The sequence below is a fragment of the Polistes dominula genome, unplaced genomic scaffold (genome assembly GCF_049000335.1).
Source record: "Polistes dominula isolate Pdom_NZ unplaced genomic scaffold, Pdom_raw_medaka contig_75, whole genome shotgun sequence".
NCBI classification, from domain to species: Eukaryota; Metazoa; Arthropoda; class Insecta; order Hymenoptera; family Vespidae; genus Polistes; species Polistes dominula.
In genome coordinates this window covers 1,245,749-1,272,267 of record NW_028301003.1, presented here as the reverse complement: position 1 = coordinate 1,272,267, position 26,519 = coordinate 1,245,749, and the positions used below count along the sequence as shown (strand labels likewise).

General features: G+C 29.0%; 3 protein-coding genes, 1 long non-coding RNA gene and 1 other non-coding gene across 5 annotated transcripts; 3 read left to right on the top strand and 2 right to left on the bottom strand.

Annotated features, from left to right (window-relative positions):
* The first annotated feature begins 56 nt into the window (after positions 1–56).
* On the top strand, positions 57–3,535 carry ida (anaphase promoting complex subunit 5 ida). The gene is made up of 11 exons (XM_015322731.2): positions 57–444; positions 532–581; positions 663–1,039; positions 1,147–1,306; positions 1,394–1,575; positions 1,642–1,755; positions 1,846–1,975; positions 2,045–2,347; positions 2,447–2,568; positions 2,664–2,931; positions 3,015–3,535. The coding sequence occupies exons 1-11, from the start codon at positions 324–326 to the stop codon at positions 3,384–3,386; spliced, it is 2,199 nt and encodes a 732-aa protein (XP_015178217.1). The 5' UTR covers positions 57–323; the 3' UTR covers positions 3,387–3,535.
* On the bottom strand, positions 3,406–5,172 carry LOC149032122 (uncharacterized). The gene is made up of 2 exons (XR_016177017.1): positions 4,109–5,172; positions 3,406–4,004 (listed from the first exon to the last, which is right to left on the bottom strand). It is a non-coding gene; the product is annotated as an uncharacterized LOC149032122 (long non-coding RNA).
* LOC107067237 (putative RNA helicase mov-10-B.1) lies at positions 5,170–10,099 on the top strand. Its single transcript, XM_015322556.2, has 9 exons — positions 5,170–5,657; positions 5,726–5,896; positions 5,987–6,143; positions 6,237–6,391; positions 6,477–6,593; positions 6,696–6,895; positions 6,964–7,246; positions 7,336–7,630; positions 7,710–10,099. Exons 1-9 carry the CDS (start codon positions 5,305–5,307, stop codon positions 7,848–7,850), a joined length of 1,872 nt encoding a protein of 623 aa, XP_015178042.2. The 5' UTR covers positions 5,170–5,304; the 3' UTR covers positions 7,851–10,099.
* Positions 10,100–10,317: 218 nt separating this feature from the next.
* On the top strand, positions 10,318–25,433 carry LOC107067351 (uncharacterized). The gene is made up of 8 exons (XM_089173920.1): positions 10,318–11,228; positions 15,603–15,678; positions 19,749–19,855; positions 20,249–20,379; positions 21,223–21,665; positions 21,925–22,150; positions 22,476–22,740; positions 23,040–25,433. Exons 2-8 carry the CDS (start codon positions 15,604–15,606, stop codon positions 23,617–23,619), a joined length of 1,827 nt encoding a protein of 608 aa, XP_089030046.1. The 5' UTR covers positions 10,318–11,228; position 15,603; the 3' UTR covers positions 23,620–25,433.
* Positions 20,843–20,915, bottom strand: TRNAT-UGU (transfer RNA threonine (anticodon UGU)). Its single transcript has one exon. It is a non-coding gene; the product is annotated as a tRNA-Thr (tRNA).
* Positions 25,434–26,519: the final 1,086 nt, after the last annotated feature.

Below are 26,519 nucleotides of genomic sequence, written 5' to 3'. Positions count from 1 at the left end.
ATTATACTACTATATTGTCATTTGATAATTAATTTTATAATATATACTTGAAAACACATTAATATATACAATTTTTAACATAATAATGATATTAAATAGAATGCATAAGAGTGCATTAGAGTTTTTGAAATTGGCGCTACTTTTATATAGTTGACGTACTCACCGCAGAAGGGCGCGCATAACGTATTATTATCTTCTACATAAATATTTGTTTGTTTACATTAGAATTCGTATAGTTGAGAGTATTTTTAAGAATTTTTCAATTGATATATATATATATATATATATTTATATATGTAATTAAATTTCAAATAATATTAATAATGTCGAAAGAATTAGTGAACATCGATGGAAATGTTAAAAAAGTTCAGAAGGAAAACCTAACCCCATACAAAGTTGCTATTGTTATGTTGATAAAAGAATATTGCAATGAAAGTCGTAAAGGTAATTAATTTTTTTGTCAAAATAAACAGATTTTATTACTTTCAATAATTATCATTGTAAAATGATACATCTTTAATTATGTTTCAGCTATTGTGGTAAGACGTGATTTTTGTTTAGCAGCAGTCAAGTTAATTCAGGTAAGCTATATAATTTTGGAATTTAAATAAATAATCTTTTTGAAAAAAAAAAAATGATTTTCATGTTCCTTTTTTTCCTAGTCACCCGATATGGAATTGTATACCTTGTTACATATGTTATACAGTAGCGAATATATTTATTCTTATGGACACGAGTTAGAACTTCAATTAAATACATTGTTAGAGAAGGGTATTGAAGGATTGTTAGATTTATTCGATAATCTTGGTAGATTAATGAAATCTACGTTAGATCATGCCATTACTGTACCATTATTAAATAAAAATTCCGTTCTTGGATTATACGTAAGAAGAATAATAATATTTTTTGAAAAATTACCCTTCGATCAATCCATTTTGTTATATGAAGATCTTAAGAATTATGTTAAGAAAAAATCGAAAAGTCCTGAAACAACCGATATATCATCTTGTTTAAAATTTGACGAACCTTACATTTACAAGTAAGCTTTTCTGTTTGTTTTTTTTTTTTTTTTTTTTTTTTTTTTGATAAGTATATTCGTCATTCGATAGATGAGAAATATCTTATAAAATATTACAATTTGGATAGTAATAAAAGTACAACCGTATGGAGTGGAAGACAAGCAGAATTATTAGTCGCTCAACAAGCGCATGCATTAAAAATGGATGAACACAAGGCCATGTCACCGGTTGATTTACAAATTCTTATAAAGAAACTTCTTCGTTCTAGTCCTTATTATGCAGAAGCAGTAAGTGTTATTCTCTTTTATATATGAATTTGATTAAAAGTAAATATATTTGTTACTTTTTTTTGTCTTCTACATATTTCTTTTCAGCATTATCTGAGCTATTTGAATTGTTTACGGATAAACGAATACTGTAGCGCAATAGATAGTCTTTATCATTGTTTCGACAGATTAGCACCATCCGAAAATCGTTCAACGCCTGAAGACAAATCGAGAATGTTGAGATATGCAGCATTAAATCTTGCAGTACTTCATGCTCATTTTAATCATAAGTACGTTTTATGTAATATTATTATTTATTAATGTAATGATTAATATTATATACTTTTTGTGTGAAGAAAAGTAGCAGAGGAAGCTTTGAAAGAAGCTATTATGATGGCACAAGAAGCAGGGGATAATGTTTGTTTGCAACTAGCTCATGCTTGGATGTATTACCTCACTAGCAATAAAAAGTATGTTTGTATAAATATATATATATATATATATATATATTTTTTTTAATAATATATTACAAAGTTGTTGATATTTGACAATTTTTGTAGAGGTCCTTTGATAGAAAGATCTCTTGGAAAAGCTAGTATGTTAGGAATTACATATACCACGGGTTTAGGATTGATTGCACTTTCTCATTATTCCGCTTTAGAAGCTAAACCTCCTTCGCAAATTTTTGAGGTATGTAAAAGTTAAATGTGACCAAACGTGTTTCATTATTTATATATAGACAGACACATTTGTTTGTAGACGTTAATGAAATCAGACGTGTTGAATTGTCAACATTCAATGATAGATCTAATGTCGTTGACTTATTCTGAAAAATCAGCGCTATGGGCATATTATGGAAAGATGGAATTATCTTCAGTTTGTTCTCAACTTCTTCTTTTGCATAATTCAGGAAGTAAAAAGCAAAATGTATTCAATGGAACTTCAACTTGTCAAGCGGTTGTAAACGTTGCTAATATTTTAGTAGAATTTGGTGAATACAATCTCGTTGATATTGTATTAGCTCATGCTAAAGAAAGATTTCCCAATCATCCGTCTAACAAGGTTTAAAACAAATTATTGACTTTAAGTATATCAGAATAATTAAATGTTTATATATATATATTCATTTTAAAATTACATAATGTATACAAATATTTACAGACGTGGATGTTGTGCGAACAATTATATGAATTTACAAAAATGATGAGACGCGAAAGGTGGAGCGAAGCAGATGCAATAGCTACTCGCATATCTAGTTTAGATCCATTGGAATCTAAGTTTAGGTAATATTATAACGATATGTTTTATTACATAAAGATAATAGAGAGAACATTATTTGTGATGTTATGAAAATATCCTTGATATATCAAAATTATAGGCAAGCAGAAGTTTCTTTAGCCAAAGGAGATTATCCAAATACTTTGCAATTAATCGACAGTATAGAAAAGGTTTCTGATATAACAGCAGAAAATCGAGTACGCGCTATGATACTTTTGAGTCAAATAATGTGCGCATCTTTCTTGTCGGGAAATGAAACAGTAGGACTCAATTCGTTAGTGATTCTTAACAAAGCATTGGAATTAGCTACCCATAATCATTTGTCCTATTATGAAGCTCTTATCAAAATGCATCTGGCGAATGTTCAAGTAATTATATAATAGTAACTTCATTTAACTCATATAGGTAAACAAATACAAAAATATATACATATTATATTATTTTTTTGTAGTTACTTATGGGACTACCTTCGTTGGCAATGAACTTGGTTGATGAAGCTATCACTCATACGTTAGCTCATGGCGGATGTTACGAACAAGGGAGAGCACTTATTTTGTATGCTAAATGTTTAGTCAGTACTGCTACCTCAAATTCGACTAAATTACGAAAGGAAATAATCTTAAATGCTATCAAAGCGTTGTCTAAAGCAAAAGATCATTTTAATAAAGTTGAAGCTTTTGGTAAAATACGCAGTGTATTGAGTTTACAAAGTATAATGTACAATGAGATAGATATGAAATTTGAACGGAATCAGTGTTCATTAGAATTACGACGATTTGAGGAACAATTTCCAACAAAATTGGACAATATTTGTTTATATTAAAACAAAATAGATGTTATCGTTTTTTTTTTAAATTGTTGTTGTTTATACATTTACTTTTTAAATTATTTCTATAAAATCTTGTCATTTTAATTGAATCAAAGTTCAATTGTTTTAATTGAAATTTAAAATATACGCAGTGTAAGAAAGTATTACGTAAGGTTTATTTATGCTTTATATACTTGTGTATATATATAGTGTAACACACTTCCCTTAAACTACCATACACGGTTTGAGATTATAAAAAAGGATGTAGCTTTGTTCGTAGTAATACAATCATTGTCTATCATGTTCTATATTATCGACATGTTCGTTCGCAACGGCAACCTGTCAAGATCTCTTCATATCTTCACTCATAAACAGCTTTGAATTGCATAGTAACAGCCCTTCAAACCCTTTAACTCTGGCCTACTCAGACCGGGTTGCAACATTGTTCTTCCTCTTCAAAGTTGTCGTCCCGACAACTGCCATATTCCTAGAGCAGAACCGATTCAGGCTTCATGTCTTCTCCCATGTAGTACCAGTGCACCGTTGGCATGGAAGCGAAATATTTGCTATGACTTCCTCCAAACCACTCACCGACTTAGTGGGCTATTCACCTGGGGTTCAAACTCGCTCCAACTAGAGGAAAAACCATGGCGTAAAAACCTCCAGAAGATCGTTTGTTCCAGTCGCCATAATGCGACTCTAAAACAGCAAGGTTTCTTCCGAAATAGGTTGTCTACCTTCAGAACAGTTCTCGTTCTTCTTGAGCAGGTCATCTTCTTTCAGGACAACAAATCTTATCTTCCGAAACAGGTTATCCTCCTCCAATGCAGGTCGTCTTCCTCCAGGACAGTCCTTCAATCTGAACGAACACGGAATACTCCTCTTCCTTGCAGATTTTCCGAAGAAGAAAACATACTTTCTCTCTCGTTGGAGAATCCTTGTTGTGTTCTCCACTAACTCGTTCTGAACTTTCAACTGCATGTCTCTGGCACGTAACCTTCCACTACGCGAACAAAATGAACACGCGTCTTTTGATGAACAAGCAGTGTTGAACATTCCGGTGACCGGAATTTGAATAATACATATATATTTCTTATTAATTGCTATTAAAATTAAAAAAACAAAATTAATTTTCAAGGGTTGCTAAGTAATATTCTTTTTCTGGAAAAGGGATTGTAGAAGAAAAAAGTTTGAGAATCAGTGATCTAAACTGTGCATCAAATACAAAAGAAGTTCATTTTACTAATTACATTTTGATAAACGCGAATTGTTCATCATATACATATATTTCATTGATAATATTATTTTATGAAATATTAATAAAAATTCGTCGTCAATTGTCATCTGTATTGTTCAAATTAGTTGGAATTTTGTCGTCAAAGAAAATTGAAGAGCGCAAAAATGGTGCACCTAAGAAGATTTGTATTGTTCAAATTAGTTATGAAGATAATTGAAGAGTGCAAAAACGGTAAGCGTGATATTCAAATGTTTAATTTGAATAAACATTTTGGAAACAAAGGAAAGTATATTTGTAAGTACGGATAATTGAAGAATAATAGAAGAATAGCGAGCGATAAGGAGAGAACTTCAGTCTTTTAGAATAGCAATTAGATGGTTCAGAGAAGTTGATAAAAATAGTATTTGATTTATATTGTATTAAGTTTATTCATTACAATAGAAAAAGAGAAAAGGAGTTATTTTGTTTTATTACATTTGTTATAAGAGAGTTTTTCAGATTGTTTTTATATTTATAATACAAAATGAAGAAGAAATTGTAAGTAAACATTATATTAATATTTTTTTTACTTTACTATTGATAATTAGTAATTTTCTTCTTATTAGGAATTATAGTATTTTTAAAAGATACTCCTTACCTCCTGAATTAAAGAACGTTTTACAAAGTAATTTAGTAATCAGTGAAAGTAACAGTAGAATGACTAACTTGTATATAGAACTTCTTGAAAATCTGAAAAGCATTGAAAGAATAGATGAAGAATATTATTTAGATTATTTTCATACCTTATTATATATCGAAGAGTATGAAAAATCGAAAAGAAAGCATAAAGAATTACAAACAATTTTAAAAGGATGTCAATTAGAAAAGAAATATTTCAATAGATTTACAGTATGTGCGTCAGATTTAAGTGAAAACGATTATCTTATTAAACTGCACGATTTGATTTTTTTAAATGAAACAACTTCTAATAATAATGTAAATAAGCGTTTTTACATCGCTAAAGTTGTAAAGATTTATGAGGGAAACTTTGATTTTGTCATAAATAATAAGTAAGTATATCAACCCAATATGTTTTAATGTTTGTGATTTATATTTTACATTTTAATTGTAATTACAGTTCCAAATTTAAATTTCATGAAAATAAGAAATATGATATCAGTGTAAGGGACTCAAACTTTCCTCTGAAAATATGTCATTATGCTTTGGATGAAATACAATCCTTTTATAACATTAAGTTATTGATAAATCCGGAAATTAAAAAGGATACATTACAGTACTATTCAATAACGTAAGTTGTATTTGTCGTTATTCAAAGCTACATTTCTTCATTTTAAAATACTTTATCTTTTCTATACACCGTTAATTATAATTTATATAGAAATTTTGCTTGGTTCAATGAATCGATCAAGAAAAATCCTGAACAGATGCAAGTAGTGAAAAATGTTATAAATAAGACAGCTTATCCAGCACCATATATATTATTTGGACCACCTGGTACAGGAAAGACTGCTACATTGGTTGAATTAATTTGCCAGGTATTAGAGATATATAAATCATTTGAAATACATTTCATTTTATTTAATTCTATTAATAATTATCGTTTACATTCTGTATACAATTTTGTGCAGGCAATTGTGTGTCAGCCAAGATTATTGGTAACCTTAAGAAGCAGGGTATTGGTTTGTGCTACGTCTAATGCTGCTGTAGATGAAATTACAATAAGATTATTAAAATATCTACCAGCGGAAATTATGTGCAGGATTTATTCGCAATCATACGATAGGTTAATTAATTGATATGATATATATATAACAGATATTCAAATTAATATTGTTCTTTTGTGTTATTTATTTTGTTATGTTATATAGGTCCAAGGTAAATAAGACTATCCTTCCTTGTAGTTATTTTCTAAAAGATTATCTTGGATTCATTAGAACTGCATTACATTTTCAAATAATTCTAGTTACGAACATTACATGTGCTTGGTACGTAGATTGTTTTAAATGATAACAAATGTTCATTTAAAGATATATATATATATATATATATATATATAGACTTTAAAATGAAGAATATTATTATTTTAGTCTCCTCAATACCGATTTGGGGAGAAATCTTTTTTCTTATGTAATTATTGACGAAGCAAGTCAAGCTACAGAACCAGAAACAATATTACCATTTTTGTTTGGACCTTTGATACCCATGATGAAATCACAAGTTGTTCTTGCTGGTGATCCTTATCAATTGGGACCAGTAATTTTATCAAGAATAGCAAAACCATTGTTAGGTAAAATAGAATCATATTTTACCTATTTCTTTTCAATTGTATTTGATTGTCTTATTAATATATTCTAGGTATATCAATGTTAGAGAGATTAATGAATTTTCCTATGTATAAACAAGACAAAGATAATAATTATGATTCGCGTTATGTGACCAAATTGAAACAAAATTATCGTAGTCACGAGTGTATATTACACGTGTCCAATCAAGAATTTTACGAAAGCGAATTAATTGCTTGTGGAGATGGAAGAATTATCAATAGTGCAATTGGATGGTCAAAATTACCTAACAAATATTTTCCAATAATATTTCATTCGTCGTATGGTATAGAAAAGAGTAAAAAATATTCGTCCAGGTAAGAAAGTAAAATGTACACATATGAATATTTCGTAAGATTAATTATATTGTAATTATTGTAAGTACAACAAATCATTCATTTTACAGCATGTATAATCTTGAAGAAATATCTATCATAATGAAGTACTTAAATTTATTACTGGGTGTAACTTTTGGAGATATAAAAATTGAACAAGGACATATAGGCATTGTATCACCGTTTAAGCAACAAAAACTTGAAATTATTGAGAGATTAAAAAAGAGAAAAATGAATTCTATAACTGTTGGTAGTGTAGAAGAGTTTCAAGGAAGTGAAAAGGAAATCATTATTTTAACAACTGTACGATCTCGTGTATTCAATCACGATGGAATACAAAATATTGGATTTTTATCTGAAGAAAGGGTATATTTACAATTATTTCTATTAATTATTTATTTAAATTTAATTTTAAATAAAACATATATATATATTTTTTTTTCAGAGATTCAATGTTGCTTTAACTCGAGCAAAATGTCTTCTTATTATAATAGGCAATCCAACTGTTTTAGAAACTAATAAACATTGGAAAGTATTATTAGAATATTGCAGAAAAAATAATGCTTTCACCAAATCTTTTAAATAGAGATGATGTGTGAGCAAAAGGTTTACATTTTAATAAAGAGAGAGAGAGAGAGTTATTAAATAATACTACAAAGATTAATTTTATGCAATATATAATGTTAAGATTGTTTCATAGATTTTGTCTACATTTTAATTAAATATTCCAAAATTATCTTATAATAATGAAAACATGTTTACTTATTCTTATATTTGACGTATACATCGTTTACATTTTAAAAATTGTTCTTTTTTTATTCAATTAAGAAAGCAATTGTCATGCATTATTAGTTTGTGATAGATAATTGATATATAAATCAGATAGAAGATATAATTGCGAGATAATCATTTATTCAGTCAATCAACCCAACCCCTTGTTTTATAACAACGAGTGAGACTCGTGATACTTGATTAAGATCAAACAAACAACACGTGTCAGACTCGTTGTCCATTTATTCTCGAATATTTTCTTACTTTAATTTGACGTATAATAATAATTATTATTATTATCATCATTATTATTATTCAAGCAATGGAGTATTGGTGGGTATAGGATAAGGGGTTAATAAAAATCCATAGCAAATTTGGTTAACGTGTTTCATTGATCGTACCAATCAGCACAATATATATCTATATATATATATATATATTCAAACACGACAATTTTAAAAGATAATACGCATTAGGAAAATAACAACATTGATTTTCTCACTTTTGTACATATAATTTATTTTATTATAATAAAACAAATATGTATATGACGTGCAAATGACCTTTGTACAAGTTCTTAAAAAAGACAAATCTAATGTAATTTGAAAATACTTGCTTTCAAAGTTTCTTTCATCAAATCTTCTTCTTCTTCTTCTTTTTAAAATGAGAAATGTGAAATGAAAGTTTAAAATAATCAAGGAACATGTTTACTCATAAACTCATAAGTATTGAACAAGGGTGGTTTTTAGTGATTCGAAGTGTTTAGAAAACAATAAGATGCTTTAAACATTCTTTTTATTTCTTCTTCTTCTACTTCTTCATCTGAACATGAGAAATATGAAGTGTAAGTTTAGACTGATCAAATAAGAAACATGTTTTTTTCATAATAACACTCATAAAACATTGAACAAGGGTGGTTTCCTGTGATTCTAAGTGTAAAGAAGTGAACTGTTATCGAATAAGATGCTGTCTTCTTCTTCTACTTCATCTTAACATGAGAAATATGAAGTGAAAGTTTAGACTGATCAAATAAGGAACATGTTTTTTTCATAATGACACTCATAAACACTGAGCAAGGGTGGTTTCCTGTGATTTTAAGTGTAAAGAAGTGAACTGTTATCGAATAAGATGCTTTGAAAATTCCTTTCATTTCTTATTTCTACTTAATATAAGAAATATGGAACTAAAGTTTAGGCTGATCAAATAGGGAACATGTTTTTTCATAAAAACACTCATATAACACTGAACAAGAATGATTTCCGGTGGTTGTAAGTGTTTAGAAAGGAATAAGATGCTTCAAAAATTTCTTTTATTTCTTCTTTTTATTTAATATGAGAAATATGGAATGAAAGTTTAGGCTGATCAAATAGGGAACATGTTTTTTTTTTGTAAAAACACTCATGAAACACTGAACAAGGGTGGTTTTTGATGATTCTAAGTGTTTAGAAAGGAATAAAATGCTTCAAACATTCCTTTTATTTCTTCTTCTTCTACTTTTTCATCTCAACATGAGAAATATGAAGTAAAAGTTTAGGCTGATCAAATAAGGAACATGTTTTCTCATAATAACATTCATAAAACACTGAACAAGGGTGGTTTCTGGTGATTCTAAGTTTAGAAAGGAATAAGATGTTTCAAGAATGACTTTTATGTCTTCTTCTTCTTCTACTTCTTCATCTTAACATTAGAAATATGAAGTGAAAGTTTAGGCTGATCAAATAAGGAACATGTTTTCTCATAATAACATTCATAAAACACTGAACAAGGGTGGTTTCTGGTGATTCTAAGTTCAGAAAGGAATAAGATGCTTCAAAAATTCCTTCTATTTCTTCTTTTTCTACTTAATATGAGAAATATGGAACTAAAGTTTAGGCTGATCAAGTGGGGAACATGTTTTCTTATAAAAACACTCATAAACACTGAACAAGGGTGGTTTCCGGTGATTCTAAGTTTAGAAAGGAATAAGATGTTTCAAAAATTCCTTCTATTTCTTCTTTTTCTACTTAATATAAGAAATATGGAACTAAAGTTTAGGCTGATCAAATAGGGAACATGTTTTTTTTTTTGTAAAAACACTCATGAAACACTGAACAAGGATGATTTCCGGTGATTGTGAGTGTTTAAATAGGACTGGGATTGTCATCGATAAGAAAACAAGATAGAGATATGAATATGTACATACATATATATATATAAAGAGAGAAAAAGAGAGAGAGAGAGAGAGAGAGAGAGAGAGAGAGAGGGTATAATAGAATGAGTGAGTGAGAGAGAGTGAGAGAGTGAGTAGAATCTTTATAGAAAAGCGCGCGCGATATAACACATTGATTTGCGCTTGCGTATGCGCATTAAAGTGCACCTATCTCTTTCCCTCTGAGTATTTTAGCCCTTCTCTCCCCACGTTTAGGTGGTCCAGGCCCGTGGCCGTGTCTCTCGACCCGTACACGAACGAGTCACGACCGGGATACGAACCAACAGGTGATGCTGGGAAGAGGCACTCCCTCGGAAACGTCCGGATCCCACTATTCTCCTCTCCCTCTCCCTCTGTTCTTTTTTTTTTTTTTTTAGCCTTCCTTCTGGATATATCCTCTCTTCTTCCTTCGAGAGTGATTTAGTCGGGCCGACGACGGGGCTCATTTTCGTAGTCTCTTCCTCTTCCTCCTCGTCGAGAATTCATTTTTTTTTTTATTCTCTCTATTGTTTTTATTATTATTCTTCTACATTTTTGGGTGCGGATATAATATCTATCATATTCTCAATGATTGATAATTATCATTGATAAGAAGACACAAGAAATATGATTCATATTTGTTTTATTCTTTCGTTTGTTTTTGTTTCGATTTTTTGTAACATTTATCATTGATAAAATAGAAATAGAGAGAGAGAGAGAGGAGAGAGAATTTAGAGAGACAGAGAGAGAGAGAGAGAAGGATGGAAACACGCGCGAAATTGATATATTAATGTGAACAAAAAATATTTCACTTGTATAACGTGAGGATTTGTTTCATTGTTTTACTTTTGATTGTTTTTTTTTGTATTTTTTTGGTTTCTTTTTCTTTTTTTTTTGGAACTAATATTCGGTGCAACATCAACACAACAACAACAACAACAACAAATCAAGTTGATCTTCTACCTGCATTCAGGATTATAACACACCTTTATATTTCATCAATTTCTTCAAACAACATTTGTATCCGTGAGTCAAGTTCTCTCTCTCTCTCTCTCTCTCTCTCTTTTTCTCATTAAATTGTGAAATTTTTCAATTTGTTTGGTTCTCTTTTCTTGAGGCATGTTTATTACTACTTTAATATGCATATGGGGGGTTTTTGTTTGTTTTGTTAAATTTATTTAATTATTTTTATTATTTGTATTGTTTTGTAAAAAAGGGTAAATGAATTAATATTGTTTTGTTTGAATTAATGATGATTTTTGTATTTTCTGAATTAGGGTATGCATTATCATATCGATGACTTTAATGAAACATGTGTGAGATTATTTGTTCTTTTCACAGGATTTATAATAAAATAAAAATAAGAAATACGCGTGAGACAAACACTTGTTGGTGGTACAAACGTTGTAACAGTATATATATATATTTTGATATCAACGATGATGGTTTTCAATTTGTGTTAATTTCAATTATTGGAATATTAGTTTTCACACGTTGTTTTTTTTCTACGTTTCCTTTCATGTGTATCTCTGTGTGTATGTGTGTATGTGTGTGTGTGTGTGTGTATTTGTCGATAAAAAAGAATTTATTATTTTTTCTCTTTGTCATTTCGTTATTTCCCATAAACGATTTAGTTAGTTCTATTGGAATTTTGTCTGTTTTTTTTGTTTTTTTAATACTTTTTTGATCATTTATTAACAAATATTTTAAATATCTCCCATTTTGTTTGTTTGTTTGTTTGTTTGTTAAATAAAATACGTGAAATATATATACGGTGGTTTAACAATATGTTAAGTGAACAATATATAATTCATATTATAAACATAATGTTCATATATTTGAAATTATTATATGGTGTTTTAATTGTTTAATGTTTAACGAAAATAATAAGATGTTGAATTTGTTTTTATTTAACAAAAAAAAAAAAAAAAGAAAAAAGAAAAAAAAATCGTTACGTGATTGTACGATTGAACATCGCGTTGTTGTATTTTTATCGATTAATTAGACTATTTTGAAAATGTACCTGTTCCAAACAAATGGATTGATCCTGGTTGTGTCCTATTGTTCGTGACCTGTTTACTCGCATAATTTAAATCTCTTTGAAATTTTTATCTCTAACTGAAGTTATTTAGAAAATACATTGTCTTTACAAAAAAAAAAAAAAGAAAAGAAACAAATATTAATAATGTAGAAATAATTCGTGAAAATAATTGAACGATGTTTTTGAAAAACATATTCAAACTAATGGCTTGAAAATGTGAATATCATTTTGATCGCAAAAAATCTCCTTTCTTTTTTTTTTTTTTTTTTAAATGCAAATGCATTCACTTCATCTAAACTAATGGCTTGAAAATATGAATATCATTTTGATAAAAAAAAATCTCCTTCTTTTTTCTTTTTTTTTTTAAATGCAAATGCATTCAGTTCATCAAAAGTTCAATTTGCTATAACACTGAAACGTGATCAAATAAAATACGTTTGTATGAACGTGAATTTCTACTTTTTACTATGTACTTTCATTTTTACAGTATTTTTCCATTTGTTTTGTTACACCCTGTATAAGGTTTGTACATATGTTTGAAATGTATATATGGTGGAAGGGTTTTAAAGCTTTCGCGTATTATTCAATACTCGATGATGTCCTTTGAACAAATTCTTTGTTGTTGTTATTGTTGTTGTTTTATTTATAACAAATACGTTCATCTCTTTGTAGACGAAATTAAAAAGAAGAAAAAAAAATGAACAAAATGAATTTTTTCTATGTTACAGTATAATACTTATTTATTCTATTACACCTTGTATAAGGTTTTGCACTTATGTTTGATGCTTTAAAGCTTTCGCATTTTTTAATAACCTTACAAACTTTTTTTCTCTTTTCTTTTGTTTTATTCATAACAAATGCATTTGTCTCTTTGTGGGTTAAAAAAAGAATGAAATACGAACAAAAATATGAACAAACTATACTTCCCATTTATTCTATGAAACCTTGTACAAGGTGTAAATCGATGATGTAAAAAATGGTTAGTTAACCTCTAATTAAGCAGATTATTTATTAAAAAATGATTATAATTGAAAATGCGAATTTCTGATACGGAATATCTATCTAAAATGGGTCAAACGAAACTGTACAGCAAGGACCAGAATAAAGGCATCGTCGAACAATAGTTCTTTAGTGGATACACCTCTACTGTATATACATATACAGTATAGTATATATACATATATATATCGATTATATCTTTCGTAAAGCGGACTCCGATCGTATTGTTTTCGATCAAACTTAATCTATACAGCGTATTGTTGAACAAAAAAATAATATATGTATACATATATATGTTTTAAATATATTTTTTTTAATTTTTTATAAAATTTATAAATTTATTATACAAATATATATGTGGGACGAACGCCTCCATGCCAAACTTGATAAGCATTCGTGGAAGGGAACTGGTCGGTGGGCCCTGGATAGCTCAATTGGTTAAAGAGCAGTCGCCCGGAAAGCGAAAGATCCGTGGTTCGAGTCCCGGTCCAGAGTCAGTCCAGCGGTCCAGTTTTTTTTCACGAATCTTACATTTGGGGGCTCGTCCGGGATGGAGGTCTGTTTCGTAGCATGTTCCACAGTCTTACAACGCCACGAGAAGAAATTATTTATAAATAATTTCAAAGAGTAAAGAGTTTGGCCGATAGTGGCGACGCGAACGGTTGGCCGAGGAACTAGACAAGACGGTCTTACGGAGCCTCGGCAACGTGTTCGGAACGAGTAAAGACGTAACGAGTAAAAAGACGTAACGAGTAACGAAGGTGCCACCAAGGGAGGGGTGGTTATGACGGAACATTCGGGGTCGAATGTTGTTGTTGTAGGGGGTGGAATGTGGGACGAACGCCTCCATGCCAAACTTGATAAGCATTCGTGGAAGGGAACTGGTCGGTGGGCCCTGGATAGCTCAATTGGTTAAAGAGCAGTCGCCCGGAAAGCGAAAGATCCGTGGTTCGAGTCCCGGTCCAGAGTCAGTCCAGCGGTCCAGTTTTTTTTCACGAATCTTACATATATATATATATTTCTTCTGTGCACATATTTGTAATTGAACTCCTCTTAAACGGCTGGACCGATTTTAATGAAATTTTGTGTGTGTCTTCAGGTGAATTCGATAATGGTTTAGCGTTACAATTCCATCCAATTTAAGTTGTTTATTTAATTAATTTTTTTATTTATAAATTGTTATGCGAAATGTTTATAGGTTGAGGTTAGTCGATATTCGAGTTAAAGAGAATATTCGAGTCCGATAATCGAAGTTATTCGATTCCGACAGTTAGTGCTGCGATCACATTAAGGAAAATATTTTGTAAATAGCTACAGCAATGCATGGCCGGGGCACCCCTACTATATATATATATACATTTATATTTTTTTATATTTTGTATATTATTTAAAAATATATTTACAATATTTTTTTAAATATATATTTGTTCGAGGTTTGTACCAATTTGATAGTAGAAGATTAAACAGAATTTTCTAATTTTATCTTTGCTTTGTGTGTGTACTGTACTCTTCTTCTTCTTCTTCTTCTATTTTTTGTCTTTTCTTTTTATTATCCTTTTTTTTTTACAAACTAGAGTAAGAGAGAGAAAGAAAGAGGGTTTCGATTCAGGTTGGTCCACTCTCAAAGGGTTGTTATCCACTTCAACGCTTTCACGGGAACTCTTAGATGACTTATCTTCAAGATATCGAAGTTTTACGATCGAAATTTTATCTAGTACACACCTATCACGTGTTACTTGTTCACACTTTTGTTTTTTCTCTCACTCTTTCGTTAATTTTATTTTCTTCTTCTTTTTTCCTTTTCATATTTCTATTAAATGTTTAATAATAATAATTATTTATTGTTCAGTGTTGTTCAAACGTTTGTTTATATAAATGATAGATGAATCTGTTTTTTATTTTTTTTTATTTTTATATTAGTTTTCTCTTTCCTACGTTGGTATCATTAATTAAATTGTTTCATTAATTTCATCGTAGTAACTCGGTTTCATTTTTTATGTTTGAAAGGATCAACGACACGTGTGTAGGATGTTTTAACGAGTAACACACGTCGTTAGGAAAATTAAAATGAAAAAATGGTGACGATGAATAAGAATGAACAAAAATAATCAAAAGTGTACGCTTGATTGATTGATTGATTAATTGGCTTCGATTTATTTCGATTTGACCATAAACATTTTTTGATTTTTTTTTTTTTTCAAAAGATTTCCTTTTTTCTTTTGTTTTAATCAAATTTCTACAAATAGAAAAGTATTTTCTGTATCCCAATTTTTTTCTTTTTTGTTCTTTTAATCGAGAACTATAAAGAGTACTGTAAAAGAGATAATATAAAGTTTTGAAAATTTTTCAAAAAAGAACAGAATGCCTCAAGAAAGCATTCGTTGGCAAGGAACTCAGAGGAGAGCATGTGGCCCAGGAGCGCAATGGAACGTTCAGGTTCGTTTCATATTTTTCCATATATTCATTTTTTATTACAATTTAATAAATACAGTTAATTATTAAACATATTTTTTTTTTACAGTAAACTCTCAATTTAGTCACGTTTTCAATAATAATTATCCCTTTACGTGTTAGTTTCTCATCATTTTAATTTGTTTTTTCCAAAACAATTGAAGAAAAATTAATGGCAGATGTATATACCTAACCTCCAAATTAAAATTCAAATATAAAAATACGATAAAACGAATAACAAAAAGTATTTACAGTTATTAATTATTAAATTTATATTAATTTTTAATCTGTCCTAGTGTTGCAATTGAAATAAAAAAAAAAATATACGTCCTGTAAAGAATAGTCACTTTTTTTTTGACAAATTTTCAAATTTCGCGGGCTCATTGATTTAAAAATCATTTCATTGGATAAGTAAAAGTATTTGATCGTTGTGATTGGTTTAAAAATTATTAGCCCCGCCTTTTGAGTTCCATTTTGAATTCGTAGTTACATTGAGATTTTACCGTATAATTAATTAATTAATTAATTATTATTTTTTGTTGTTTAAATAATTAAATCAATATATAAACAAATTATAATGATATAGAAAAATAATCGAATTTTTTATCCTATATACATTTTTCTTATCTTCTTTACTCATATTCTTCTTTTTCTGTTTTTTTTTGTTCTTCAGATTCATTCGATTCAATTTCCTCGTATGTGTCTCCTCATTCTCTCTCTCTCTCTCTCTTTCTCTCTTTTCTCTCTTCAAACATTTTCTCTTACCCGTCATTTCCGTGTATGATACGAACGAATGTAATATCTCGTTCAGTTATTCTAACGACAAAGGAACGTTACAAAGCTTGCGCATATTTGTTTAGGCGCACATTACACAAAGTCATAGAAAAAGAGAGAGAGAGAGAGAGACAGAGAACATGTGTCATACGTTTGTGAACAAATTTTAAATGGAATAGAAACGGTATACATATATATATATCGTATAATACATATTCTCATTTCAACCTTTTGAAATTCACTCATGTCAGTTCGACTATTTCGAATTTTAATCGTTCTTCTACGTTTTACTTGTAATACCTTCCCCCTCCACTCCTTCCCTCACTCCTTCCCCCCACTCCTTCTCCAATCCCTACTCCTTCCCTCGCCTCCACTGCGCACTTCTTTTTTTCTTTCTTTTCTTTTCTTTTCTTTTCTTTCATCTTTCTTTCAACTCATTTGTTTCTTTGTAATCTTTTCTTTTCTATTGCATATTTTAATCCTACGTATTATAATAGTTCAAGGAGTCATTAAATTTTTGTTTTAATCCCCTAAGTGGGAGGTGGGGGTAAATCGTATTGTGCGTTCTACTTTTTTTTTTTTTTCGGTTTAGTATCATTCAATTTTGACGTATTCAAAAGTAAAAGTATTTTATGTTTCTCGTGGAATCTGTTGGTATAAATGTTCATTCGGTTTAGCTTATATTTTATATCTGAGGATGGAGTGGGGGAAGTAGAAATACAATTAGATTCGATAAGAGTTTCAAGGTGGTCTGGTAAAAATCAAATTTCTTTTTTTTAAACTACGATTTACATGTTGAGAATCTGTTCGGATCAATTTTGATAGTTCGTGATTTGGAAAATAAATGTTTTGATAAATTGTTTATGATTGTTGTCAAATTTTCGATCAATTTTTAAAATGAGTCCTTCAGTTTTTATCTTTTAAGGTTCAATGAGAGTTTTAAAATGTAGTGTAATTTAAAAAAAAAATCAATACGAACTATAACCTTGCTAGCTTTTGATTTTGAGAATAAATGTTTTAACAAATTGTATAAAATTGTTATCAAATTTTAGATCAATTTTTAAAATGAGTCCTTCAGTTTTTATCTTTTAAGGTTCAATGAGAGTTTTAAAATGTATTGTAATTTTGAAAAAAATCAGTACGAACTATAACCTCATTAGCTTTTGATTATGTGTACAAATGTTTTGACACATTGTACAAGATTGTTGTCAAATTTTAGATCAATTTTTAAAATGAGTCCTTCAGTTTTTATCTTTTAAGGTTCAATGAGAGTTTTAAAATGTAGTGTAATTTTGAAAAAAATCAGTACGAACTATAACCTCATTAGCTTTTGATTATGTGTACAAATGTTTTGGCACATTGTACAAGATTGTTGTCAAATTTAGGATCAATTTTTAAAATGAATTCTTAGATTTTTATGTTTGTAGGTTTAATGAGAGTTTTAAAATGTAGTGTAATTTTGAAAAAAATCAGTACGAACTATAACCTCATTAGCTTTTGATTATGTGTACAAATGTTTTGGCACATTGTACAAGATTGTTGTCAAATTTAGGATCAATTTTTAAAATGAATTCTTAGATTTTTATGTTTATAGGTTCAATGAGAGATATAGTTTTAAAATGTAGTGTAATTTTTCAAAAATTAGTACGAACTATAACCTCATTAGCTTTTGATTATGTGTACAAATGTTTTAGCACATTGTACAAGATTGTTGTCAAATTTTAGATCAATTTTTAAAATGAATTCTTAGATTTTTATGTTTGTAGGTTCAATGAGTGTTTTAAAATGTAGTGTAATTTTTCAAAAAATTAGTACGAACTATAACCTCATTAGCTTTTGATTATGTGTACAAATGTTTTGGCACATTGTACAAGATTGTTGTCAAATTTTAGATCAATTTTTAAAATGAATTCTTAGATTTTTATGTTTGTAGGTTCAATGAGAGTTTTAAAATGTAGTGTAATTTTTCAAAAATTAGTACGAACTATAACCTCATTAGCTTTTGATTATGTGTACAAATGTTTTGGCACATTGTACAAGATTGTTGTCAAATTTTAGATCAATTTTTAAAATAAATTCTTAGATTTTTATGTTTGTAGGTTCAATGAGAGTTTTAAAATGTAGTGTAATTTTTCAAAAATTAGTACGAACTATAACCTCATTAGCTTTTGATTATGTGTACAAATGTTTTGACACATTGTACAAGATTGTTGTCAAATTTTAGATCAATTTTTAAAATGAATTCTTAGATTTTTATGTTTGTAGGTTCAATGAGAGTTTTAAAATGTAGTGTAATTTTGAAAAAAATCAGTACGAACTATAACCTTATTAGCTTTTGATTATGTGTACAAATGTTTTGGCACATTGTACAAGATTGTTGTCAAATTTAGGATCAATTTTTAAAATGAATTCTTAGATTTTTACATTTGTAGGTTCCAATAGAAATGAATTTACAAAATGTATTAGTTTTATTAGAAAATATTGAATATTTTGAAAGCTAAACAATAAAATTTGTGATAAATCTCCATTTTTTAAATTCTAAACGTTTCGATTTATCGTACTTTTTTCTTTTTAACTTTTTATACTATTTTCGTATGTTTAAACATTCTTTTTTACGATATAAAAACTTTACTTTTTTTTTCTTTTTCTTATAAATACAATCCAAGTTCTCCACACCACATCGATTCTCCGTACAAGCACGAAAAATATTTTCGTCGATTTTTATCGCGAAAAAATAAAAATTGTTTACTCGTGTCTCATCCTTTTCCCGATATTTAAACAAAAGTAATTTTAACAAAGAATTATTTTTTTTAACGTCATGATTGCACTAACGATAATAAAAAAAAAAAAAAAACCAATACAAAAATAAATAAATACGAAATTTTTTTTTGTTAAATTTCGACTAAAAATAATAAATAATAAAAAATACAATCAAATATCATTCAAAAGTAATCAAATATCTAAATTCTAACTTTTAATTTACGATCATTCGTTGCGTCGTATCGTTGAGGAAAAAGTATGTTAACCATCATCTTCTCTTGCTAAAGATAAAGATAAAGAGAGAGATAGACTGTGTATGTATGCGTGTGTAAGAGAGAGAGAGAGAGAGAGAGAGAGAGGAAATGCTATTTGTTGATCTTCTATTTTAGTGGCTTGAAATAGCATTGGAAAGTGGAAAATTGAATTTCCGAGCATGATCAGACCTTCTCGTCTGTTCTCATCTCTTTTTCACTTAGGTTGTTGATCAATGAATCCTTAATGAATGAGATTACCTCGAATAGGTGGTCAGAGGGAAGGTGACAACACGATGTTTGTGGCATGCCTGCAAAGCTCTTGGTATTGGACTTCTCTTAATGCTTTTGGGAGCTTGCATGGCAACTATAGGTGAGTTTGAAAACAAGGATAATAATGTCGTAACCGATCTGCTGATCGATTCATTATCTAACCAAACTTTTTTTTTGTCCTTTTTTCCTATTTTTTTTCGATAATATTGCATCGACAGTTGTTTGCTAATTCAAAAATTTCTATTACATAGGCCATTTTTTTTTTAAATTATTGATCAATTTACGCGTAAACGTAATAGAATTATTTAATTAACCTTTATTTATGGTTAGGAATAGATAAAACGTGTGTAATACTCGTTTATTATGCGTTTTGATTGAATCTAAACATTTTTCTAATATTAAATATTGTATTTCATATTTTGTATGAATGTTTCGAACTTATCATTGTTTATTTTATTTTTATTTGTTTTTGGTTTTTTGCTATGTTTTTCAAATAGGTTACTAGCGGATCAATTATCAGTGGCACAAGAGATAAGAGGTAATTTGACGATTAAAGTGAAAAATGAGTCACGTGAGTTTCATTTGAACAACCTCAGTTACGCCGGGCCGATAGTCATGGGTTTTGGAGGTAATTTTATTAATAGTATAATAATTATACAAATAAATGATAAATATATTTAACACATTTGTATTCACACTTTTACATTAATATTATAGTAGATAATATTTTAATGTACATCACAATGTATCTACCTACGTTCGTTTAATCTTTTCTCATTTACATACACCGATATTTTTTGTTCGCGTTTTATTTTATTTTATTTTATTTTATTTTTTTTTTCATATTAATAATATAACTTTTATTATATTACAATTTACATAGAAATTTTTCTAATATTCGAAATGAAAGAAGAATTGAAGATGATTTAATTTTTTTTTCACGCGTGTCAATAATAAAATCGATATAAAAAATGTATAAATATTTTTATTATTATTATTTATAACAATAAAATATTTTTATTTAATTATTACGTGTATATATATGTATTAATATTGTTTAATGAGAAAAAAAATGAAAAAAAAAATATATTTGCCCCCAGAGAGATTTGAACTCTCGACCCCTGGTTTACAAGACCAGTGCTCTAACCCCTGAGCTATGGAGGCTTGTGAAAGGAAGTTAACAATAACTCTACCAGAGTCTTCTTAGCCATGAATATTTCTCAATTATAATATTTTTTTTAAATCATTATTATAATTATAATATATATATATATATATATATTAAACGTATTAACAAATTTACGCGAATACCTCTTAATAGTCGTCATTCATCAACGGGGTCTTACAAATTGAATTATTAATTTTTTCTAATATAAAATAATTATTTAAACAAAATAACAAAAGCAACAACAACAAATTTATTTATAATAATAAACAGATATATATGTAAATACTTTATTGCCCATTTTAGGATTTATCGTTGTGGCTGTATGCGTGATGACCTTCGAGGCACGCGATAGCGCAGCTAAAGTTGTACCGGCACGTTTTAGATTCAATCAAAGTACGTTGAAAGGTGCTAAAACTCAACGAAATCGTAGATCAACGTCTTGTCAAACGACTAATAATAAATGGGATCATCAATATGGATTATTCAGGATAAATCGTAGCTTGAGTCCGAGCGCTCAAGAAATTTCTCGAAGACAATTGAAGGCTGAATTGGTCAGATTTTCACGAGAATTACAGGAAAAAAGTTTATCCCATACCATCAAAAAGAGTCCCAGTGCACCGATTTTGATAGATAAGAAATCACCACGTAGGGAAACACCACAGTATGCTGGCTGTGCATTTCTAAATCCACAATTGTTGCAGAGACATGCATTGTCCGTTGATAATCCAGCTTATAGTCCACCACAAGTAAGTCAAATCGATTAAAATATACACCGTGTGTGTTAAATTGTGAAGTAACTTGTTTTAATCTTATCTTTTTCAGTATTAAGTATTACTTTCTGCGTTACATTGATAAATTTATAACGTAATATATTACATGACGTAATTTAGGATGTTTGATTTATCTGTCTATTTAATATCCACTTATTAATATTAGAAGATATGTCAACACTATTTTTATTACAACATTCGTAAATTTCGATTTATCGTATCCATTTTGTAACAGATTAGTCGGGAAAGTTTGGAGTATCCAAAGTTAACTGGTAGTCAAGCTTCCATGGCAATGGATCTTCATATTCCTAATAAAGGACCAGTTACGTTAAGGGTTAGAGATCGATCGGATACAGCGAGACGACATCAGTTGCTTCGTCAAACAAAAATCGAAGACGTCGAGGAGACCATGGAATCAAAAAGGCCAACTTCCGGATATATATATTCCCCAAGATTATCAGGTTAGTATTTTATTTATAACATATATTGGTTACAAATTATAATCAGCTATCTTTAATACATTCAAATATTCATTTTCAAAAAGATCGGATCGATTTTTCATAAAACAGTCCGCCATTTTTCGTCCGCCATTTGTCGTTCGCCATTTTGGTTTTTTTTAAATTCTCCAATATCAATTTTCCAACAAATTAAATGCCTGGGGTTAAAAAGGTCTCAGAAAAGAAACTTCTTTTATTTTTTTAGTTTTTGTTATGTGTAATTTTGGCAAAGTTTGTCTTCATTTTCCATTTTAAAACTAAACTACATTAAAATGAATATATTTTCTAGGTGTATACAACAAGTATCCCGCCGAGTACGTAATTGGAAAAAGGAATTCGGTGGACGTAAGATATTTGGACGATTTAAATACCCTTTCGTCGAGGGATTCATCAAAAGTATCACCGCGAGATTTTCGAAAACTATCGTCCCCGAATTTTCGTAAAATGTCATTGGACAGAATAGGTGGTGAACATAGGTTGGACAAATCGATGGGTCATCGTAAGGCAAGTTTGGAATTTAGAAAAAGTCCGGATTTTCGTCGTGGTGATTACAGGTTAGTTTGATGTACAGGTAACCCTCCTACAACATGGAATCCTATAACACATTTTCGTTCTAAAATCATTCATAAATTGCAAAAATCTTGATACAGCATTGTATTTTTACAACACTGTATAACACAATGATTGATTAACATATTTAAAAACTACAAATGAATTTTGAGTCTCATAACACGGTTTTACTCAACAAAGCATTTTTTAGGAACCTGTTTTAATTGGAGGGTTACCTGTTTTATAAACATAATGATTTACATATTACATTTGTATTTTATAAATATATACTGTTTTTTTTTAGAAAATTATCGGTGGACAGATTCAGCGTGGATTACACTAGATGCGTAATGGACGAGGTTGAAATTAGATCAAAAGCAAACAGCGGTGAAAGTTTGAAGAGACAACAACGTTATCCTAAACTTCATCATTCCCGATCTGACGACAACAGAAGACGTTCCTTCGATAAAAGTCAAAGGGAATCCCAATCAAGTAGATATTCCTTGAACACTCAAGGTGCTACTGACAGTGCTGATTACGATTTAAGATATTTCATATCAACTTCATTAAGCACCGAGGAAAGTCGTACGGAAAATCCCGATGACAGTCATGGTTTTGACATTGACGAATCTTTGACAATTCCTTCACCTTTAGAAGGACAAGCTGAAACTGATACGCTATTGGAAGAACCCGAATTAGAAAATTTAACGGAAAACGATACGGAAAATAACGTTGATCGTTTTAATCGTTGCGAGGATATTAAAAATGTCGATGAAGATTTGAGAAAGGTTGATGATATGATGTTGCAAGATTGGGAAAATGTTTTGAAGGAATCGGAAAGAAAGAGGGAAACTATTTTGTGTATAGAAGATGACGAAGTTTGAAATCTGTTACTTTATTATTATTATTATTTGTTATTTCTTTAAAGGGTTTTAGTCATTTTTTTTCTTAATCAAAGAAATAAGAAGACTTCAGAATGAATTATACAAATCGATTATGTCTTCTAGTCGAGTTTAACTAGTCTCTCATTTTTTGATCATTGACATTTGACATGGTACAAACGATGAATATATTTTAAGCTGTATATATATATATATATATTTGTGTATTTTTAATAAGTGGCTTTTAAAGGAACGATACGTTGAATATAAGTATAAAGAGATTAAATTGAAAATATTATTTACAATTAGATAGTTGATTCATTAAATGCGAGCCTAATTTAGGCTGATTGTGAGATTGAATCATTTTGAGGACCATTGATTTAAGTAGAGAATACAATTCTGTGATCTGTAACTCGTAGTAGCAATGGTGTTAAACGATAAACTAATGGGAATCGTGACAAAAGAACGAGCTTTTTAAATTAAAAGGAGAAACATTTTACAAGGTTTTAATACTACCGGTTGATACGGCCTTCGAATTAATTATTATATCATCAATGTTTCAAAATGTTCAATATTTATTGTTGTAGATAAATTGTTGTATAGGAAACAAAAAAAGAAAAAGAAAGAAGGAGAGTAAAAGGTAATGGCGGAGATTAACCCTTTGTCCTATCAGTTAACTTCCAATTTGACCCATTATTGGGTCATAATAATCAAGAAATTATTATAATTAATATTAGATTTTATTTTTTATTGACATGATTCATTCTTTTAAGGATTTATAAAGAATAACCTGTGTGAATGTAAGGAGAAGTTTCATGTAACGAAGTAAGAAAATGTTGAATACAATTGAACCACGAGTCTGACTCGTGTTGATTATTATTGGTCTGAAATATCACGGATCAGACTCGTGCTTATTGTTTAAGGTTTTACAGTCAAATTTTTGAAGGTTTTTCTAGTCTCACTTGTTGTAGGACAAAGGGTTAAGTTGTACCAGGACTAAGGCCTTGGAATATTAAAAAGGGGTTCCCCAAAAGGACTCCTTGAAATATTGAAATTACTTTTATGAGAAACATTGCATTTCTTTTTACCAATTGATTTAATTATTGTATTTTAAGGTACGCAATTTTTCATAGTTATTTCTTTTCTAATTTCATTTTGAGGACTCCAAAATTGTGATTCCAATTGTTTGGTGTCTTCCCTACTTAAAAAATATGCGCAAAAGTTTGAAATCTTTCAAGTTAGTTGATTACTTTACTTTTTATATAATCCCGATCGAATGAATTATATATTTATCGATAATCAATTGTTTCGGTGTCACGAATGATCAAACCTAACCTATAAAACGGACAATAAAATACGCCCGAATAAATCATCATCACGCGACACACTTTTACAAACTTTTCCAGTCTAAATAAGTTTGCCATTTTTTTTTGCCTCCCCCCACTCTCATTTGACTATATGCAATTGTCAAGTTACATTTTGTTATAAGAAAAAGTAGAAAATGATCGTAAACGAGCGATTATTGTTTTGTCTTATTTTTAATTCTCAATTAAAACGTATTTTATTATTGAAGTGTGAAACAATGTTAAAGCGTCAATACAATCACTAAAATAATTGTAATAATTAGAATGTAAAAGATAAGTCGTTGTGTTAATTTTCAAATTTGAAGAAAATAAGACTAATTGGGTGACATGAAATGTCCCCTTATATAAGCATCATATATATTATATATTATATATTATATATATATCTAGAGTTTAATGATTGTATTTAATAAAGGTTAACATTTTCGATTTCGTATAAAAAAAAAATGATTTATTCTCTTTGAAAATTGAAAATATTATTATTATTATATTCCCTTATCAAAGGAAGGAAGCAAAAAAAAGTTCCTGTAACTAACCCCTCTGACTATTCACACCCTCTCTTCAAGTATCAACCCTAGTCTTCCTACGAGCCTAAATCTTTAATTCTATTCTTCTCACGGAGTAACCAAAATTGAAACGAATTTGTTCTCTGATGAATTTTTTGTCTTCTTTCACTTCTTCTTCTTTTTCATCTTTTTTCCATTAGTAGTTCGACATTGACGTATACCATTTGGTGAGTATTTTTCTCACGATTTTCGGGGGTGGGGGTGGGGGGTAGCTTAAGGTGTCAAGAAATGTTTAATAGTTTTATTACTACCATAAGATTCTTATGAAAAGAACAGAACAAAAGTTGATACTGAAAGATTTAGCGATCGTAACATATTGCTTAAAAAGATCAATGAATATGGTGGAAGGGGAGTAGTGGTGGGGATTATGGGTTGTAGTGGGGGTGATCGGTTGTGATGGTGGGGGGATTGATGTGAGGTAAGATGCAATTTGATTTACGTGGAAATAGAAAAAGTTAATTAAATGACAATAAAGTTATTTGCAAGATATTTATTATTATTATAAATATTAAAAAAATATTTGTTTATGGGGTAATATTAATGTAAATTGAAAAAAAAGGAATTGTTGCTTCATTGATTCTTTTCTGTTTTTAAATATATTTTGTAAGATTTTAAAAATCAAATGGCGCTAATGGCGGATTAATCATAAATTGATCATTTTCACGATTTATAGGTTATGTAATATTAATTAAAACTCTTCAAACGTGTTTATTTCAAAATTATATTTCTTTAATTGGCAAGTAAATATAATTAAAATATAATTGTGTACATCAATTCAATCTAAAATTTATACAATATTTTGAAAAATTAAATTGTCATAATAAATATGTAGGGGAAACGTTTTTTATTTTTTTTTATTTACAATCGATTTTATTTTCTAATTTTATTTTTTTTTAGCGAAATAAAATTAACAAAATGAATAATAAATTTATTGCTAAACCAAAAATGACATTTATATTACAAATGACATCCA